This window comes from Camponotus vicinus, unplaced genomic scaffold, assembly GCF_025532165.1.
Source record: "Camponotus vicinus isolate PSW18456_S1 unplaced genomic scaffold, iyCamVici1.0 SCAF_1, whole genome shotgun sequence".
In the NCBI taxonomy this organism is placed as follows: Eukaryota; Metazoa; Arthropoda; class Insecta; order Hymenoptera; family Formicidae; genus Camponotus; species Camponotus vicinus.
The window spans coordinates 18,932,641-18,952,613 of record NW_028141945.1 but is presented as its reverse complement, the minus strand read 5'-3'; the positions used below and the strand labels follow the sequence as shown (position 1 = coordinate 18,952,613).

Here is a 19,973-nt window from a genome sequence, read left to right as displayed (position 1 = left end):
AATATTCCTTGCGATAGTACATGTATTTTTTAATATAAGATGTATGAGATATGCATTACAAAAATATATGAAATATAAAAATACAAAAATCTTTATTAATATATCTTTCACACACACACACATTTTACAATGGTATCTTATAATGCCCCCACGGTAGCGTATCGGTGGTTTCGGGTACGATATACCGCTTGTCGTCGTACGGACTCAGAGCAATTTTTGTCTCGCGGATTGTGTATACTTGGTGCAATTTCGATCGTATACACGACTGCTGGCGCGTCATTTTAATTTCTTCTTTCAAACACCGTGTGTAATCGTCAAACGTTATCGTTCTCGCGACAACGTTGCTCTTGACGCCTTTAACTTTCTTCGTATCCTTTTTCCCATCGACTCGTAATGCGTACATTTTTGCTCTGAGCCCGGCAAATTCGGTCATTATGGCACCGTTATTTTCATCCTTCATTAGACCCGGTACCTTTTTATTTACGAGCGGCATACCGTACGCATTGTTTGCAGCATAATCGCTAGTGTCGAATCTGCTGACGTCGCGCTTCATATTTTTGTACATGTCTTCGCACTCAATGTGATATATGAGACTATCGGTATCGGTGTACATGACCTTACATTTGTCGCGATACAGGGGAGACATATACTCATGATGAAACTCGTACAAACATGTCTTGGATATGTCGAGTATACACATACCCACGTAGATTGGTTTGTAGAATTTCACCTCGAGTTTGCGCAATTCCACAGCTATTAAATTTTCCGAAAAGACGCTTCTGCTGTGGAAATTTGGTTTAGCGATCATTGCCTCTGCACCGTACCGCCCGTCCCAGTGAGTTAGTAATTTTACATCAACGCGATTGCGCACATTTTCCATCGTTTTGCCAAACACCGCATTGTTCATTAATTTGTATAAATTTTTTTCAAAATCGTTTTTAGCCAATGTTCTAAAATGTGTATTGAGTTCTATGTAATTTCGAAGCCAGGGAGATTGAGAAAACTGTAAAATTCTATGTATTTTTGTAACGCGAAGACCGTGACACGTACACTGCTGCAGGTTGCGGTAGTGTATCACGTAACGCTTTTTATCGTATAGCGTTGCAAGCAGTTTGAATTCCCGCTTGCCAGGTGGTTTGTCGCGTGTCGGGCAAAACGGTAGGTCAGTGTGCGCATCGTGAAGATGTTGCGGATACTCGAGATCGACTTCGAGGATATAGCCTGTAGGCGAATCTAGCGCGATCGATGCTACGTCAAAATTCGACACGTCGTCGACCCATCGAAAATCGGCGTAAGGCAACGGTTGACACATTGCCCATCCGTACAAATTATTTACATCAAAGTACATCAAGTATGATGATGGTTTCGATGGATCGTATGACTCCATGTACTTGTTATTAGCACGCGCGTATCTGTTGGAACACTGACTCAGACCACCACGTATACCGCGTTCGATAAACATAACCATGTCGATGTCGGTAAGCAATTCAAACGTAATCTTGGTATGCTTCAACATGGCGTCCCACGTGTATCCGGGGAGAGTATAGTAATACGCAGGGTCGAGTCCGTAACTTTCGATACATTTGTTGCGAAAGTTTTCAAAAATATCGGCTAATAACAAGACATCGATTTTAAGATATAAATCGCTATATTCGCCTAGCGTTCGAATGGAGAATCGCGTCCAGATGGTCTCGGCGTGCGCATAATCGCTCTCGGATATAGTTTCACCGGTTAAGGAACTGTAAAATGATTCGCGCGGTGGTAAACATGTATCTTGCAACTTGTCAACGGAATCGATGTATTCGTATGGAAACACACCTTTTCGTGTTAATAATTTGAAGTTTTCACTCGATAAGTTTTGAAATTCTGATTTTAAAATATCTAGTTTATCTTTATCTAGATAAGATGCTAATTTGTCGAGACTTGCCGTAAGAAATTTGAATGAATCGATGAAGCGTAATTTTACTTGATTTTTTGGTTTTTCTTCCTTAAGATCGACATTTTTGGTAAACGATATATATTTCTCTTTCGTTATTGGAAGTAACTCGACTCTCCCTTCGAACGCTGTGGCTATTTCCTCGATAATGAAATGCGAATCATAACCGGATAAATTATGAAACACTATCGGAATACAGAAAGACTCTTTATAATTTAAATTACAATTTGAATGCGCGGGACCTCTGTACCGTCCAGTCAAATGGCAATGATCGCGTACGCGTGTATCGTCTTGCGCGAACGGTTTTTCGCATATATGACATTGAGTAGCGCTATTAAATTTTTCACACTCTTCGAATGTTAAATCTACCATAGGGACATTAGTAGTTAAAATATTTTTTACACGAAATGCTAACATTTTAAGTTGCTCGACGAACCATGCTATACAATCGGTACTGCGACGCGAATGATATGCTGATAATGAGTCGTCGTACGAGCAATGTATATAATATGCTATGCTAAATACTTGATGGTGCTGGCACATATTCTTCTCTTCCTCCATCTTGGCCAGAACGCATTCCAAGTCGGCGTACACGATGAATGGAAGCTGCTCTTTCCTGTTGTAATTGTTGAACGATAACCACTTGTCCTTATCGCTCGGTAACCGGATAGCGCAGTCGTTCATCTTTCCGCAGTCTACCGTATGTAACTGCAACTTGTCGTCCGAACCAAAGTAATGCAAGCATCTATAAAAGAAAATAAAAATTTTTTAAAAATTAAAGATTTATATACAATTTGCTACATAACTTATAATTATTTAAATTATACACACCGATCGCAGATATATTTTTGATTCTTGTGTTTGCTCAGTTGCGAGCTCACGAGCCGGGATAAATTTTTGATCCATGCGAAATGTCCGACATTGTTGCCGTCTTCCACGTATAGCAGATTCACATGCTTGTCCCGCTTCTGCTGCGAAAGACGTATCGGAACAATGCCGTTCTTCTCTTCGATGCTGTACACGTTGATCGAAATATCGTTGACAAGTTCAAATTTTTTAATCTGATTGACAGTCACTGGAAACTCAATGTCCCGGAGATTCAGCACTGTCGCGTAATGCGGGTACGATGATTCCCGTTCCGCATTCCTTTCGGCGGGATATAGAGCGGCGACCACTGCCCACGCGAAACACGCATTGTCTTTTGATTGTACGTTAATCACCGCTCTCTTCATCACAATCTCCCGCGGCAATTTTATATGACATCCCGCGCGCATAGGATTATACTTATTTATATTTACAGTCAAATTCAATATTCGCGACAATGCCCACCCGCTATCGCGTTCCTGAAATTCTTCCAACGATGCTAGAGTGGGTTCGATAACGCGACGCTCGTACCACTCGTGTAAATCGGATGTGTGAAAGAGTTCACAGTTTCTCGTATTGGTACTTTTATTTGCGCGCTTATCACCCGACACAAATTCACCATTGAATATAGTGTTCACTTTTACACTGTAGTGTCTTCTTATAACGTCCTGCACATGTTCTATCACAATGTCTTTGGCGTCATCGAGAAATTGACGAGGTTCGATATGGTTTGCGTTAATCACAGCACCGGTCAGAATACGGTTATCGAACGCGGTATCAATCTCGCGCCACACAAGTTCATTTTGATGCGCGCTACATCCGGCACCCGCGTTATTGTCGCCACTGTAATTACCACCACTGGGCATAAACTGTCTCTGCAATCGAGTCTTTGCACCTTCGAGTCGCGCGATCCGAGCAATCAATGATTGTCGATTCCCGATCGATAATCGTAGTCGTTTGATCCGACTTAGCTCTTCCAGCGACTCGATGTACTCGTTGCATCGTTGTAGCCATGCAAAATATTCGCCCAAGGTGGCAATTTGGTTGGATCGCTCCACCAGGTCGCGTTCAGTCTGTTCGATATTTTCCATTTTTTTTTTCACTGAGTGCAAATTGGGCACATATTGCATGGAAATCTTATATACAACGGCTCGCTACACCTTGAACAAAATCGGCCATCCATCGCATTAAGTGTCTCAATTTTATGTTTTCTAATAGCATACATCATTTGGCTATCCACGCCTTGCAATGCAATCATACACGAAGGACATACAGCTAGAGCACCACCCGTGGAATAATAACTGTATATGATACAAAATTTTGTACTACGTGCGTTTAAAGCATTAATTTCCGCAACAGACACTATTTTCTCTCTGAATTCCGTGGAGTTCTCACTGCAGTCACTAATGCAGTCACTGTCAGATGACAACGCGTGATCTTCGTCTTCCATTTTTATATATATATATATATATTATCACACAACACTGACAGAACACTATACTTTTTGACTATACTTTTACTATATCGACGCGACGTGTCGATGCGCGTTCAAATCATGTACTGTGACTTGATGCGCTTCAATCCTCCCTGTATTTCGTCTAAACCTTTTCATCTTTGTGTAAAATAAATAAGTGGTGTATCATAATAATCATTTATTTACGTCTCAGAAAGAATTCGTTCTCTCTCACACGCGCGGCAAGGGCACAAAGCAGCCGAATATCGGCGCTGATACGTTGCAATTCTTCCTAGAAAAAATATGGAAAATAATTCTGGCCCTAATATTCAATCCTCTTCAAATACCGCTGTTTACCATCTGGACATCGGTTTATGATTGTTTATACTCGTCATAAAACATCCAACACATCCCCAAGCGTCCCCCGCCCCGCCCCGCAGCCCCCGCGCCTACGAAATCCCCTCCGTCCCGCGTGACGTCATTCCCCCGCGTTTATATTGTTTATGTTAAAAAATATATATAATGAAGAGGAGTCTGCTGCACTAGAGTGTCATTTCTTTCGTTGCTCTTCTGTGTTTCGGTGGTCTTGTGCAATGGCTGAAGAAAACGTAATTATCATCGACGACGATACGGATGATGATTACGATGATTGGATGGATCCAGCTGTGGCGGAGAGGATGGAGATAGAGAGAGAGGAGAGAGAGAGGAGAGAGATGGAAGATGATGAATCTGATATAGAACCCTTGGCGAAGGACAGTGATTATGATAGTGACAATAGTGTCGATATTCTTGATGAACGGTTACAAAAGAAACAGCGAGATTTAAGCATACCTGAAATAATGACATACAACGAAGCAACAAAGATATGTTGCATTTCCTATTACTACATGGAAAATGGATCGAAATATTGTATCGAATGCTTTCTAAGTGTACCGTATCAGTTTGAAGAAACTAGTGCTGTTCGAGAACATAGAACCATAGCTTATGTTCATTTGGAAAATTCGAGTATGTCATGCACAGGGTGCAGAAAATGTTTGAATCAAATATTGGCCTGCAACATGTGCCCTATTTGCACAAATTAAATAAATGGATCATGGATAACATTGTAAGTAACTTACAATTTATTATATATCAAAAGTATCTTAAAATAAATTATTATTTTTTTTATTTTAATTAAGATAAAATTAATGTAGCGTTTTTCCTGTTTCAGGAGCTGCCTCCCCCTTACAGCCCGGCGCACCGTCCGCATTATTTTATATTCATTTTTTTTTCTTTTTTTTATTTCTATATTTTATTAATTTCTTAAATTTTACATAATTTTACTATTAAGTACACACACACACACACACACACACACACACAATTTGTAATACTCATACACATTTTTAAATAAATTTATATTTCAAAAAAATTGCAATTATTTACACGCCTTTTCCTTGCGCTCCAATCCTTTGCGTGCTCTCGCATTAATTAGAAGTCTCGCTATCGTTCTCTCTCGTACGCGATATTATCGTTCTCTCTCACACGCGCGGCAAGGGTACAAAGCAGTCAAACATCGGTTTATGATTGTTTATACTTGTCATAAAACATCCAACACAAGCGTCCCCCGCCCTGCCCCGCAGCCCCCGCGGCTACGAAATCCCCTCCGTCCCGCGTGACGTCATTCCCCCGCGCCGCTGAGATCCCCTCGCGCCTCACCCCCCCTGAGAGGACCTGAGTTAGAACCCGCCTTGTATACCTACTTCTATCAAATTGCTTTCAAATTAAATTAAATTTTAATTATAACGAACTAAAATTTTAATTATAAATCTTGCGATTTTATTCGAGCGATTTTTTGCCAATATTACAATCTCTCAGATATACAGGGTGTTTCCAAAATGACTATTTTTTGAAATAATAGAATAAATTCTAAAAAAATTAAAATAAAAAATTGGCTCAAATAATAATAATTAAAAATTAATTAAAAACAATAGAAATAATAGAATAAATTATAAAAAATGAAAATAAAAAAATGGCCCAAATAATAATAATTAAAAAAATTGATTGACAATTTTTAATCAATTTTTAATGATTATAAACAAACTGTTAGCAGTGTATAACAATTTTTTAAAACACTTTTAATTTCGCCAAAATTGTAGATAATCACTTTAGGAACATCCTGTATATCACATTTTATCGAATTGAAAATCGCATCAGGCTTTAATTAATTGTAAGCATTATGATAAAAATAAAAAGTAAATCGTATCTGCAGAAAATCGTTAGAAATTGGTCGCGCGTTCGGGAAGTCGAATACGTAAAATCGCAAAGCTCGTTCAAAGATCGGAATAAGAAAGTGCGCTGCACTCTGGAGGTCGATTGATATCTAAGTAGCGATCTTTGTATTCCTGTGTGCAGCCGCAACAGAAACGTAAGGCGGCGCCCGCCGCGTTGGAGTAAACGCACGTCGCGCTTGGTCCATATAAGTCCGTGCACGTGTCGTGAGGCGCGTGTATGAGCGTGTGTGTGAGACGATAATCTTCTAGACAGAGAGAAATAGAGATAGACGCAGATTAGAAAAGAGAATGTGTCAGGAGTTCACGAAACGCGAGAGGAACACGCGACTTTCCCTTTATCCCCCCTGCATCCATCAAGTGTCGCATTTGCACCTGTTTGTCCGATAATACTCTCACGAATGGATATGAGCTTGTTCTTCGTCATTAACTCTGTGTATCGCATCTCTTCGAACCTTCTCTCTTATACTTGTAGATACTGCGAATTAGTAAGCGTCAGTTAGAGCAATTTTCTCGAGTTTTATCAATATTCTATCATGATTGGAACCGGCAATTATTTCAGCAGATACAATCTTGTGTCGCGGTAGAAAAGTGACTTTTAAATGTCAGTCAATATAATAGAAAAAATATTCTTGATTAATTATTCATCGAGCCTATTTATAAAATTGATAGTTGAAGAGGGAGAGAGAGTTGAATAAATAATTTTAAAAATATAAATTTTTCAACCTATGAATTATTCTTGAATTATTTTCTTGAACGTATATTGAATGCTTTTCCAGTTGATTTTTAATATGGCATAAAATTATTACACCGGTTTCAATCTCTCGCCTAGAAGTGTCATAGCGCATCTTTTACACTTCTTTGTGATCCAGCGTAGGAAGTAGTGGCGAAATTTCACGAGGATGATTTTTTTCGGAATCCCCGAGGAATATTCTATATATTCCTCCATCTTACTCTTCTTTCTCAAGTCAAAGTATGCCGATTATTTTTGTATATTCGTCTCCCCTTCTTCGAAGTTTGATTTATTTAATTTTCTTTTATCTAGATATGATGTTTATTCTGGTTTGAGAGAGAGAAAGAATATAGCCTTCGTTTATTTTATTTTCTTTCAAAAGATTTCTTCTTTTTTTTCGCCGATATACATACATCATCATTGCTGATTTTTGCTTTTAACAGTTCAGACTTAACAAGAACTGCAACTATAAATCGTGATTTTCCGCAAAGAGTTGTAACTAATATCACGAGAGAGTTACATGCCTGAAATAAATCCGTTCTCTCTGTAAGAATACGCCAGATATGGTGCTGTTGGCAAAACATAGAGGTGTCACCCTCGTTACGTAATCTCGATTCCATTGACGCATTCGGGTACAAATGTTAAGAAACAAGAAAATTTGGATCAGCAGGAACGACACAGAGAACGTGTCACTCGTCCCCATCCTCTTTAATTTCCGTATCAATGTTTTCTTCATAAATCCGTGAAGAATTTTATATATTTTTATATTTGTTTTATATATTTTTATATCTGTCAAAACCTGCAAATACTCCCCTGCATATTTATAGTTATTTATAGTAATAAGAGATTAACGTTTCACGTGTCTGTCTCCTTTCAGCCACACCGCCCTGCGCTCAAACCCCTATTAGATGGTTCCGCTGTTCCGCATTCCCGCCAAGCTTCAACCTGCAACCCGATGGTGAACTGTAAAGCTCCTTCCGAGGAATTCGCGCAGATAATTATAAACTGACAAAAAGAAAAAAAAGAATAAAAATGTTAACAAAAGAAAACTCAAACATCCGAAGAATAAAAAGGAGGATAAGAGAAGGAGAAGGAACATCATCGTCCTCATCGAGTTCGTCGCCGAACGAAGACACGAATACATACAACGAATCCGAGAGGTCGCTCGGAGCTCTCAACGGCATCGTCTTCTCGCAATCGACCGTTCGATCGATCATCACAAATTCGTCGTCTTTCTCGACAATAAAATTTCGATAAAATTAATGCTCGCTCGAGAAGATCGAAGGAAAAGATGGGGACGCGAGAGAGGGTGCGTGTTGCTTCACCATGCGAGCTGACGGTCGAGGGAAAGAGAAAGAGAGAGAGTGGAAGAGCAAGAGAGATATCGGGCGAACGGACGATGAGAGGGCGAGAGTCAGCGAGAGATATATTAATATTTACGTATTACACATACACACACATACACACAGAAAAATAAAGGGGAAAAATAATAACAGAGCGATAAATATACATATAAACATTACGCCCTCGCGAGATGCACAGCAAGCAAAAGTGTTGAATGTAAATGAGAAAAATTAAAAAAAGTAATACATACATATACAGGGTGGACCATTTTAACCTTTAATGGAGAATAACTCGAAAACCAAGCCCGGGAGAGAGAAATGTTTCAGACAAAAGTTGTTTGGTTTCATGGGGGCCATAAGATGGTATCATTGGTTTGACCTTGAAGAGTTATTTGAAGGTCACATGAAGGTCACCTTCAATTTCTTAATTGGAACCTACTATTTGTCATTGCATATTCTTGTAGCTTATCTCGGGAGCTTTCCAAAACACTATAATAAAATATTTTTCCCTCAAGTACTTTTTGAGTCATAAGGCTTGAAATCATTTCTTAATTTTACATAAACCGTAAAATATCTTGTAAAATATTCATTTTTCGATTATCTTACCTTAATACTTTTATGTACAAAATAATGAGAGGAATCAATTGGTGTAAAGAAAACACATAGTTGTTTTTAAGAAAAAATATGGAATTGTTAATTGCAAATTACATATTTTTTCTTCAAAACAACTATGTGTTTTCTTTACACCAGTTGATTCCTCTCATTATTTTGTACATAAAAGTGTTAAGGTAAGATAATCGAAAAATGAATATTTTACAAGATATTTTACGGTTTATGTAAAATTAAGAAATGATTTCAAGCCTTATGACTCAAAAAGTACTTAACGAAAAGGTACTTAATTCTAGTGTTTTGGAAAGCTATCGAGATAAGCTACAAGAATATGCAATGACAAATAGTAGGTTCCATTTAAGAAATTGAAGGTGACCTTCATGTGACCTTCAAATAACTCTTCAAGGTCAAACCAATGATACCATCTTATGGCCCCCTCGAAACCAAACAACTTCTGTCTGAAACATTTTTCTCTCCCGGGCTTGGTTTTCGAGTTATTCTCCATTAAAGGTTAAAATGGTCCACCCTGTATATATACATTTACAGGGTGCCATGAAAGTGATCATAATTTTAAAAAATTAAGGTAGATTGGCTCAAAGTTAGAGGAAAAGTCTTGTACAGTTATGCAACATTCGCAATAATTAACGAGAAATAAATTAAAGAAAATCGGCCAATGCGCGTGGCTAGAAGTGCGTGGCGGTGAAGGCGGTCTCATTGTAACATAATGGTGGCGCGCGGCTAAGCGGTGATTGGAGAGGGGTAGAGCCTTCGCCGCGCGCCAACACACTCTTCGCTCCTCCCCTCCCCAATCACCGTTTCGCCGCGCGCCACCATTATGTTACAGTGAGACCGCCTTCACCGCCACGCACTTCTAGCCACACGCATTGGCCGATTTTCTTTAATTTATTTCAGTAGTTAGCACTAGGAGAGTTCTAACGCTGGGATCTCAGGGGGGTGAGGGGCGAGGGGATCTCAGCGGCGCGGGGGAATGACGTCACGCAGGATGGAGGGGGGATGACGTCACGCGGGACGGAGGGAATTTCGATGGCGCGGGGGCTGCGGGGCGGGGGACGCACGTATAAACAAAAATGGCGGTATTCCTATGAAGAAGATTTTGGGTCTCTCTCTATTCCTCCCTCTCTCTCGCTCTCTCTCTTTATCCCTTTATATTTCTATCCCTCTCTCTCTCCCTCTCTATCCCTCTATCCCTCTATCTATCTCTTTATCCCTTTTATCTCTCTTTCTCTCTGTATTATCGCAAGTATACAATATTAGTCATAAACTTATATTTTGAGATATTTCGGGGTCCGACGTTTTCGAGCGATCTGTGAATCATAGCGAGATAACAACACATTTTTGAGATATTATACAATATTACCAGTTAACAAACAATATAAATAGAAGTATTCTTTGAAGGATTGGGTGGATGGAAATGCGTGCGAAGAAATTACGTCATGATTTTGTTACAATTAAAAAAATATATATAATTTATTTAAATGTGTGTGTTTAATAAAAAGTATACAATATAAAAAATAATAATATATAAAATAGACCGTCGGGCTATGTTGGGGAAGCCGTTTCTGAAAACAAAAGAAAACATACGCATTTCATTAGTTTAAATTATTTTAATAATTTATTTTAAAATACTTTTGATATATAATAAATTAAGATACTTACAATGTTATCCATCATCTATTTTAATTTGTGCAAATAGGGCACATGTTGCAGGCCAATATTTGATTCAAAGATCTTCTGCACCCTTTGCATGACATATTTTCCAAATGAACATAAGCTATGGTTCTATGTTCTCGAACAGCACTAGTTTCTTCATACTGATCCGGTACTTCTAGAAAGCATTCGGTACAAAATTTTGATCCATTTTCCATGTAATAATAGGAAATGCAACATATCTTTGTTGCTTGGTTGTGTGTCATTATTTCAGATATGCTTAAATCTCGCTGTTTCTTTTGTAACCGTTCATCAAGAATATCGACACTATTGTCACTATCATAATCACTGTCCTTCGCCAAGGGTTCTATATCAGATCCATCATCTTCCATCTCTCTCCTCTTTCTCTCCTCTCTCTCTATCTCCATCCTCTCCGCCACAACTGGATCCATCCAATAATCGTAATCATCATCCGTATCGTCGTCGATGATAATTACGTTTTCTTCAGCCACCGTATCATCGTCGATGATAATTACGTTTTCTTCAGCCATTGCACAAGACTACCGAAACACAGAAGAGCAACGAAAGAAATGATACTCTAGTGCAGCAGACCACCGAAACACAGAAGAGCAACGAAAGAAATGATACTCTAGTGCAGCAGAGTCCTCTTCATTATATTTTTTTAACATACACAATATAAATAGAAGTATTCTTTGAAGGATTGGGCGGATGGAAATACGTAGATAACAACACATTTTTGAGATATTTCGGGGTCCGACGTTTTCGAGCAATCTGTGAATCATAGCGAGATAACAACACATTTTCAACCCTAGGTTCAGTTACAAAAAAATTTTTTCTTTTGTGCCTCCAACAATCTCTGAAAGTTTGTTGATTGAATATAAGAAGGATCGAAGCGCATCAGATCATAGTACGTGATTTGAAAGCGCATCGACACGTCGGTATAGCAAAAGTATAGTCAAAAAGTGTAGTGTTCTGTCAGAAAGTAGTGTTCTGTCAGTGTTGTGTGATAATATAAAAATGGAAGACGAAGATCACGCGTTGTCATCTGACAGTGATTGCATTAGTGACTGCAGTGAGAACTCCACGGAATTCAGAGAGAAAATAGTGTCTGTTGCGGAAATTAATGCTTTAAACGCACGTAGTACAAAATTTTGTATCATATACTTTTATTATTCCACGGGTGGTGCTTTAGCTGTATGTCCTTCGTATATGATTGCATTGCAAGGCGTGGATAGCCAAATGATGTATGCTGTTCGAAAGCATAAAATTGAGACACTTGATGCGATGGATGGCCGATTCTGTTCAAGTTGTAGCGAGCCGTTGTATATAAGATTTCCGTGCAATATGTGCCCAATTTGCACTCTGTGAAGAAATGGAAAACGTCGAGCAGATTGAACGCGACCTGGTGGAGCGGTCCCGCCAAATTGCCACCTTGGGCGAATATTTTGCATGGCTACAACGATGCAACGAGTACATTGAGTCGCTGGAAGAGCAAAGTCGGATCAAACGACCGCGATTATCGATCGGGAATCGACAATCGCTGATTGCTCGAATCGCGCGACTCGAAGGTGCAAAGATTCGATTGCAGAGACAGTTTATGCCCAGTGGTGGTAATTACAGTGGCGACAATAACGCGGGTGCCGGATGTAGCGCGCATCAAAATGAACTTGTGTGGCGCGAGATTGATACCGCGTTCGATAACCGTTCTGTGATTAACCGGTGCTGTGATTAACGCAAACCATATCGAACCACGTCAATTTCTCGAGGACGCCAAAGACATCGTGCTCGAGCAAATGCAAGACGTTATAAGAAGATACAACAGTGTAAAATTGAACACTATATTCAACGGTGAATTTGTGTCGGGTGATAAGCGTGCGAATAAAAGTATCAATACGAGAAACTGTGAACTCTTTCGCACATCCGATTTACACGAGTGGTATGAGCGCAGCGTTATCGAGCCCACCCTAGCATTGCTAGAAGAATTTCAGGAACGCGATAGTGGCTGGGCATTGTCGCGAATACAGAATTTAACTGTAAATATAAATAAATATAATCCTATGCGCGCGGGATGTTATATTAAATTGCCGCGAGAAATTATGATGAAGAGAGCTGTAATTAATGTACAATCCAGAGACAATGCGTGTTTCGCGTGGGCAATGGTGGCCGCTCTATACCCCGCTGAAAGAGACACGAATCGGGAATCTTCATATCCTCACTATACGACGGTGTTAAATGTACAAAATATTGAGTTTCCGATGACGTTGAACCAACTAAAAAAGTTTGAACATATAAACAATATCTCCATCAACGTGTACAGCGTCGAGAAAGAAAACAGCATTGTCCCGATACGTCTTTCGGAGCAGAAACGGGATAAACACGTCAACCTGTTGTATGTGGAAGACGGTAACAGCGTCGGACATTTCGCATGGATCAAGAACTTATCCCGGCTCGTGAGCTCGCAACTGAGCAAACACAACGGTCAAAGATATATCTGTGATCGGTATGTATAATTTGAATAATTTATGTAATTATAAAATATAATGCATTGCATAAATCTTTAATTTAAATATTCTTTTACAGATGCTTGCACTATTTCGGATCGGAGGACAAGTTGCAGTCACATACGGTAGACTGCGGAAAAATAAACGACTGCGCTATTCGATTGCCGAGCGATAAGGACAAGTGGCTCGAGTTCAACAACTACACGAGGAAAGAGCGGCTTCCATTTGTGATCTATGCCGATTTGGAATGTGCGTTGACAAAGACTGACGAAGAAAAAAATTATCAGCATCATAAGGTGTTTAGTATAGCGTATTATATGCATTGTTCGTTCGACGACTCGTTATCCGCGTACCATTCTCGCCGCAGTATTGATTGTATCGCGTGGTTCGCCGAAGAACTTAAAAATTTAGCGTTACGTGTAAAGACTATTTTAATGACTACAAATGTCTTCATGGTAAATTTAACATCGGACAAGTGGGAAAAATTTCACAGCGCAACGCATTGTCATATATGCGAAAAACCGTTTACGCAAGAAGACGATACACGCGTACGCGATCATTGTTATTTGACCGGGCGATATAGGGGTCCCGCGCACTCAAATTGCAATCTAAATTACAAAGAATCATTATATATTCCGATAGTCTTTCACAATTTATCCGGTTACGACGCGCATTTCATTATCGAGGATATAGCCACAGCGTTCGAAGGGGAAATCGAATTACTTCCGATAACCAAGGAAAAATATATATCGTTTACAAAAACTGTTAAAGTTGCACAAGACAATTGGAAAAATTATATAAAATTAAGTTTTATCGATTCGTACAAATTTCTTACGGCAAGTCTCGACAAATTGGCATCTTATCTAGACAAAGACAAACTCAAAATTTTAAAATCGGAATTTCAAAATTTATCTGCAGAAAATTTCAGTTTATTAACACGGAAAGGCGTCTTTCCGTACGAATACGTCGACTCTGTAGATAGGTTGCAAGATACGTGTTTACCACCGCGCGAATCGTTTTACAGTTCTTTGACTGGTGAAACTATATCCGAGAGCGATTACGCGCACGCCGAGAACATCTGGACGCGATTCTCCATTCGAACGCTAGGCAAGTATAGCGATTTGTACCTGAAAATCGACGTCTTGTTATTAGCCGATATTTTTGAAAACTTTCGCGATAGTTGCATCAAAAGTTACGGACTCGACCCCGCGTATTATTATACTCTTCCCGGATACACGTGGGATGCCATGTTAAAGCATACAAAGATTACGTTCGAATTGCTTACCGACATCGACATGGTCATGTTTATCGAACGCGGTATACGCGGTGGTCTGAGTCAGTGTTCCAACAGATACGCGCGCGCTAATAACAAGTACATGCAACAATCGTACGATCCATCGAAACCATCGTCGTACTTGATGTATTTCGATGTAAATAATTTGTACGGATGGGCAATGTGTCAACCGTTGCCCATCCGTACAAATTATTTACATCGAAATACATCAAGTACGACGATGGTTTCGATGGATCGTACGATTGTTGCATGTACTTGTTATTAGCGCGCGCGTATCTGTTGGAACACTGACTCAGACCACCGCGTATACCGCGTTCGATAAACATGACCATGTCGATGTCGGTAAGCAATTCGAACGTAATCTTTGTATGCTTTAACATGGCATCCCACGTGTATCCGGGAAGAGTATAATAATACGCGGGGTCGAGTCCGTAACTTTTGATGCAACTATCGCGAAAGTTTTCAAAAATATCGGCTAATAACAAGACGTCGATTTTCAGGTACAAATCGCTATACTTGCCTAGCGTTCGAATGGAGAATCGCGTCCAGATGTTCTCGGCGTGCGCGTAATCGCTCTCGGATATAGTTTCACCAGTCAAAGAACTGTAAAACGATTCGCGCGGTGGTAAACACGTATCTTGCAACCTATCTACAGAGTCGACGTATTCGTACGGAAAGACGCCTTTCCGTGTTAATAAACTGAAATTTTCTGCAGATAAATTTTGAAATTCCGATTTTAAAATTTTGAGTTTGTCTTTGTCTAGATAAGATGCCAATTTGTCGAGACTTGCCGTAAGAAATTTGTACGAATCGATAAAACTTAATTTTATATAATTTTTCCAATTGTCTTGTGCAACTTTAACAGTTTTTGTAAACGATATATATTTTTCCTTGGTTATCGGAAGTAATTCGATTTCCCCTTCGAACGCTGTGGCTATATCCTCGATAATGAAATGCGCGTCGTAACCGGATAAATTGTGAAAGACTATCGGAATATATAATGATTCTTTGTAATTTAGATTGCAATTTGAGTGCGCGGGACCCCTATATCGCCCGGTCAAATAACAATGATCGCGTACGCGTGTATCGTCTTCTTGCGTAAACGGTTTTTCGCATATATGACAATGCGTTGCGCTGTGAAATTTTTCCCACTTGTCCGATGTTAAATTTACCATGAAGACATTTGTAGTCATTAAAATAGTCTTTACACGTAACGCTAAATTTTTAAGTTCTTCGGCGAACCACGCGATACAATCAATACTGCGGCGAGAATGGTACGCGGATAACGAGTCGTCGAACGAACAATGCATATAATACGCTATACTAAACACCTTATGATGCTGATAATTTTTTTCTTCGTCAGTCTTTGTCAACGCACATTCCAAATCGGCATAGATCACAAATGGAAGCCGCTCTTTCCTCGTGTAGTTGTTGAACTCGAGCCACTTGTCCTTATCGCTCGGCAATCGAATAGCGCAGTCGTTTATTTTTCCGCAGTCTACCGTATGTGACTGCAACTTGTCCTCCGATCCGAAATAGTGCAAGCATCTGTAAAAGAATATTTAAATTAAAGATTTATGCAATGCATTATATTTTATAATTACATAAATTATTCAAATTATACATACCGATCACAGATATATCTTTGACCGTTGTGTTTGCTCAGTTGCGAGCTCACGAGCCGGGATAAGTTCTTGATCCATGCGAAATGTCCGACGCTGTTACCGTCTTCCACATACAACAGGTTGACGTGTTTATCCCGTTTCTGCTCCGAAAGACGTATCGGGACAATGCTGTTTTCTTTCTCGACGCTGTACACGTTGATGGAGATATTGTTTATATGTTCAAACTTTTTTAGTTGGTTCAACGTCATCGGAAACTCAATATTTTGTACATTTAACACCGTCGTATAGTGAGGATATGAAGATTCCCGATTCGTGTCTCTTTCAGCGGGGTATAGAGCGGCCACCATTGCCCACGCGAAACACGCATTGTCTCTGGATTGTACATTAATTACAGCTCTCTTCATCATAATTTCTCGCGGCAATTTAATATAACATCCCGCGCGCATAGGATTATATTTATTTATATTTACAGTTAAATTCTGTATTCGCGACAATGCCCAGCCACTATCGCGTTCCTGAAATTCTTCTAGCAATGCTAGGGTGGGCTCGATAACGCTGCGCTCATACCACTCGTGTAAATCGGATGTGCGAAAGAGTTCACAGTTTCTCGTATTGATACTTTTATTCGCACGCTTATCACCCGACACAAATTCACCGTTGAATATAGTGTTCAATTTTACACTGTTGTATCTTCTTATAACGTCTTGCATTTGCTCGAGCACGATGTCTTTGGCGTCCTCGAGAAATTGACGTGGTTCGATATGGTTTGCGTTAATCACAGCACCGGTTAATCACAGAACGGTTATCGAACGCGGTATCAATCTCGCGCCACACAAGTTCATTTTGATGCGCGCTACATCCGGCACCCGCGTTATTGTCGCCACTGTAATTACCACCACTGGGCATAAACTGTCTCTGCAATCGAATCTTTGCACCTTCGAGTCGCGCGATTCGAGCAATCAGCGATTGTCGATTCCCGATCGATAATCGCGGTCGTTTGATCTGACTTTGCTCTTCCAGCGACTCAATGTACTCGTTGCATCGTTGTAGCCATGCAAAATATTCGCCCAAGGTGGCAATTTGGCGGGACCGCTCCACCAGGTCGCGTTCAATCTGCTCGACGTTTTCCATTTCTTCACAGAGTGCAAATTGGGCACATATTGCACGGAAATCTTATATACAACGGCTCGCTACAACTTGAACAGAATCGGCCATCCATCGCATCAAGTGTCTCAATTTTATGCTTTCGAACAGCATACATCATTTGGCTATCCACGCCTTGCAATGCAATCATATACGAAGGACATACAGCTAAAGCACCACCCGTGGAATAATAAAAGTATATGATACAAAATTTTGTACTACGTGCGTTTAAAGCATTAATTTCCGCAACAGACACTATTTTCTCTCTGAATTCCGTGGAGTTCTCACTGCAGTCACTAATGCAATCACTGTCAGATGACAACGCGTGATCTTCGTCTTCCATTTTTATATTATCACACAACACTGACAGAACACTACTTTCTGACAGAACACTACACTTTTTGACTATACTTTTGCTATACCGACGTGTCGATGCGCTTTCAAATCACGTACTATGATCTGATGCGCTTCGATCCTTCTTATATTCAATCAACAAACTTTCAGAGATTGTTGGAGGCACAAAAGAAAAAATTTTTTTGTAACTGAACCTAGGGTTGAAAATGTGTTGTTATCTCGCTATGATTCACAGATTGCTCGAAAACGTCGGACCCCGAAATATCTCAAAAATGTGTTGTTATCTCGCTATGATTCACAGATTGCTCGAAAACGTCGGACCCCGAAATATCTCAAAAATGTGTTGTTATCTACGTATTTCCATCCGCCCAATCCTTCAAAGAATACTTCTATTTATATTGTGTATGTTAAAAAAATATAATGAAGAGGACTCTGCTGCACTAGAGTATCATTTCTTTCGTTGCTCTTCTGTGTTTCGGTGGTCTGCTGCACTAGAGTATCATTTCTTTCGTTGCTCTTCTGTGTTTCGGTAGTCTTGTGCAATGGCTGAAGAAAACGTAATTATCATCGACGATGATACGGTGGCTGAAGAAAACGTAATTATCATCGACGACGATACGGATGATGATTACGATTATTGGATGGATCCAGTTGTGGCGGAGAGGATGGAGATAGAGAGAGAGGAGAGAAAGAGGAGAGAGATGGAAGATGATGGATCTGATATAGAACCCTTGGCGAAGGACAGTGATTATGATAGTGACAATAGTGTCGATATTCTTGATGAACGGTTACAAAAGAAACAGCGAGATTTAAGCATATCTGAAATAATGACACACAACCAAGCAACAAAGATATGTTGCATTTCCTATTATTACATGGAAAATGGATCAAAATTTTGTACCGAATGCTTTCTAGAAGTACCGGATCAGTATGAAGAAACTAGTGCTGTTCGAGAACATAGAACCATAGCTTATGTTCATTTGGAAAATATGTCATGCAAAGGGTGCAGAAGATCTTTGAATCAAATATTGGCCTGCAACATGTGCCCTATTTGCACAAATTAAAATAGATGATGGATAACATTGTAAGTATCTTAATTTATTATATATCAAAAGTATTTTAAAATAAATTATTAAAATAATTTAAACTAATGAAATGCGTATGTTTTCTTTTGTTTTCAGAAACGGCTTCCCCAACATAGCCCGACGGTCTATTTTATATATTATTATTTTTTATATTGTATACTTTTTATTAAACACACACATTTAAATAAATTATATATATTTTTTTAATTGTAACAAAATCATGACGTAATTTCTTCGCACGCATTTCCATCCACCCAATCCTTCAAAGAATACTTCTATTTATATTGTTTGTTAACTGGTAATATTGTATAATATCTCAAAAATGTGTTGTTATCTCGCTATGATTCACAGATCGCTCGAAAACGTCGGACCCCGAAATATCTCAAAATATAAGTTTATGACTAATATTGTATACTTGCGATAATACAGAGAGAAAGAGAGATAAAAGGGATAAAGAGATAGATAGAGGGATAGAGGGATAGAGAGGGAGAGAGAGAGGGATAGAAATATAAAGGGATAAAGAGAGAGAGCGAGAGAGAGGGAGGAATAGAGAGAGACCCAAAATCTTCTTCATAGGAATACCGCCATTTTTGTTTATACGTGCGTCCCCCGCCCCGCAGCCCCCGCGCCATCGAAATTCCCTCCGACCCGCGTGACGTCATCCCCCCTCCATCCTGCGTGACGTCATTCCCCCGCGCCGCTGAGATCCCCTCGCCCCTCACCCCCCTGAGATCCCAGCGTTAGTACTCTCCTTTTGCTAACTACTTATTTCTCGTTAATTATTGCGAATGTTGCATAACTGTACAAGACTTTTCTTCTAACTTTGAGCCAATCAACCTTAATTTTTTAAAATTATGATCACTTTCATGACACCCTGTATATTCTCGCGAGAAGAAACGCGAACGAAGCGAGTCGCGAAAAACATTCAATAGCGCGTATCATTACATGTGTCATCCAAATGATATCGTATCCTATAAACTTAATTGTAATTTATAAAGAGATACGAAGTATGTATTTATTAATGTAAATAAGCAGCAAATAAAGATAAGAATTAAATCACCTCGCTTATATGTC

The 19,973-nt window shown here is 39.5% G+C and overlaps 5 protein-coding genes across 5 annotated transcripts in view; 2 read left to right on the top strand and 3 right to left on the bottom strand.

The window, feature by feature from the left end:
- The window catches only part of Mhc (myosin heavy chain), a 112,658-nt gene that overhangs the window by 76,351 nt on the left and 16,334 nt on the right, over positions 1-19,973 (top strand). The window contains exon 26 of the mRNA XM_083078016.1: positions 6,648-6,711. Within this exon, the coding sequence (XP_082934142.1) occupies positions 6,648-6,689 (42 nt within the window). The 3' untranslated portion in view covers positions 6,690-6,711. The remainder of the gene's footprint in view (positions 1-6,647; positions 6,712-19,973) is intronic.
- Positions 115-2,621, bottom strand: LOC145959296 (uncharacterized). Its single transcript, XM_083078018.1, has one exon. The coding sequence runs from the start codon at positions 2,618-2,620 to the stop codon at positions 125-127; it is 2,496 nt and encodes an 831-aa protein (XP_082934144.1). The 5' UTR covers position 2,621; the 3' UTR covers positions 115-124.
- On the bottom strand, positions 2,747-4,665 carry LOC145959300 (uncharacterized). The gene has a single exon (XM_083078027.1). The coding sequence runs from the start codon at positions 3,928-3,930 to the stop codon at positions 2,758-2,760; it is 1,173 nt and encodes a 390-aa protein (XP_082934153.1). The 5' UTR covers positions 3,931-4,665; the 3' UTR covers positions 2,747-2,757.
- On the bottom strand, positions 10,602-12,797 carry LOC145970353 (uncharacterized). The gene is made up of 2 exons (XM_083097069.1): positions 10,886-12,797; positions 10,602-10,788 (listed from the first exon to the last, which is right to left on the bottom strand). Exon 1 carries the CDS (start codon positions 11,425-11,427, stop codon positions 10,906-10,908), a length of 522 nt encoding a protein of 173 aa, XP_082953195.1. The 5' UTR covers positions 11,428-12,797; the 3' UTR covers positions 10,602-10,788; positions 10,886-10,905.
- LOC145970350 (uncharacterized) lies at positions 17,362-19,182 on the top strand. The gene is made up of 2 exons (XM_083097056.1): positions 17,362-18,898; positions 18,996-19,182. The coding sequence occupies exon 1, from the start codon at positions 18,357-18,359 to the stop codon at positions 18,876-18,878; it is 522 nt and encodes a 173-aa protein (XP_082953182.1). The 5' UTR covers positions 17,362-18,356; the 3' UTR covers positions 18,879-18,898; positions 18,996-19,182.

Bases quoted from the DNA above. Each gene is read 5' to 3' on its own strand.
- LOC145959296 (XM_083078018.1), bottom strand. From the start codon at position 2,620: ATGAACGACTGCGCTATCCGGTTACCGAGCGATAAGGACAAGTGGTTA.
- LOC145959300 (XM_083078027.1), bottom strand. From the start codon at position 3,930: ATGCAATATGTGCCCAATTTGCACTCAGTGAAAAAAAAAATGGAAAAT.
- LOC145970353 (XM_083097069.1), bottom strand. From the start codon at position 11,427: ATGGCTGAAGAAAACGTAATTATCATCGACGATGATACGGTGGCTGAA.
- LOC145970350 (XM_083097056.1), top strand. From the start codon at position 18,357: ATGGCTGAAGAAAACGTAATTATCATCGACGATGATACGGTGGCTGAA.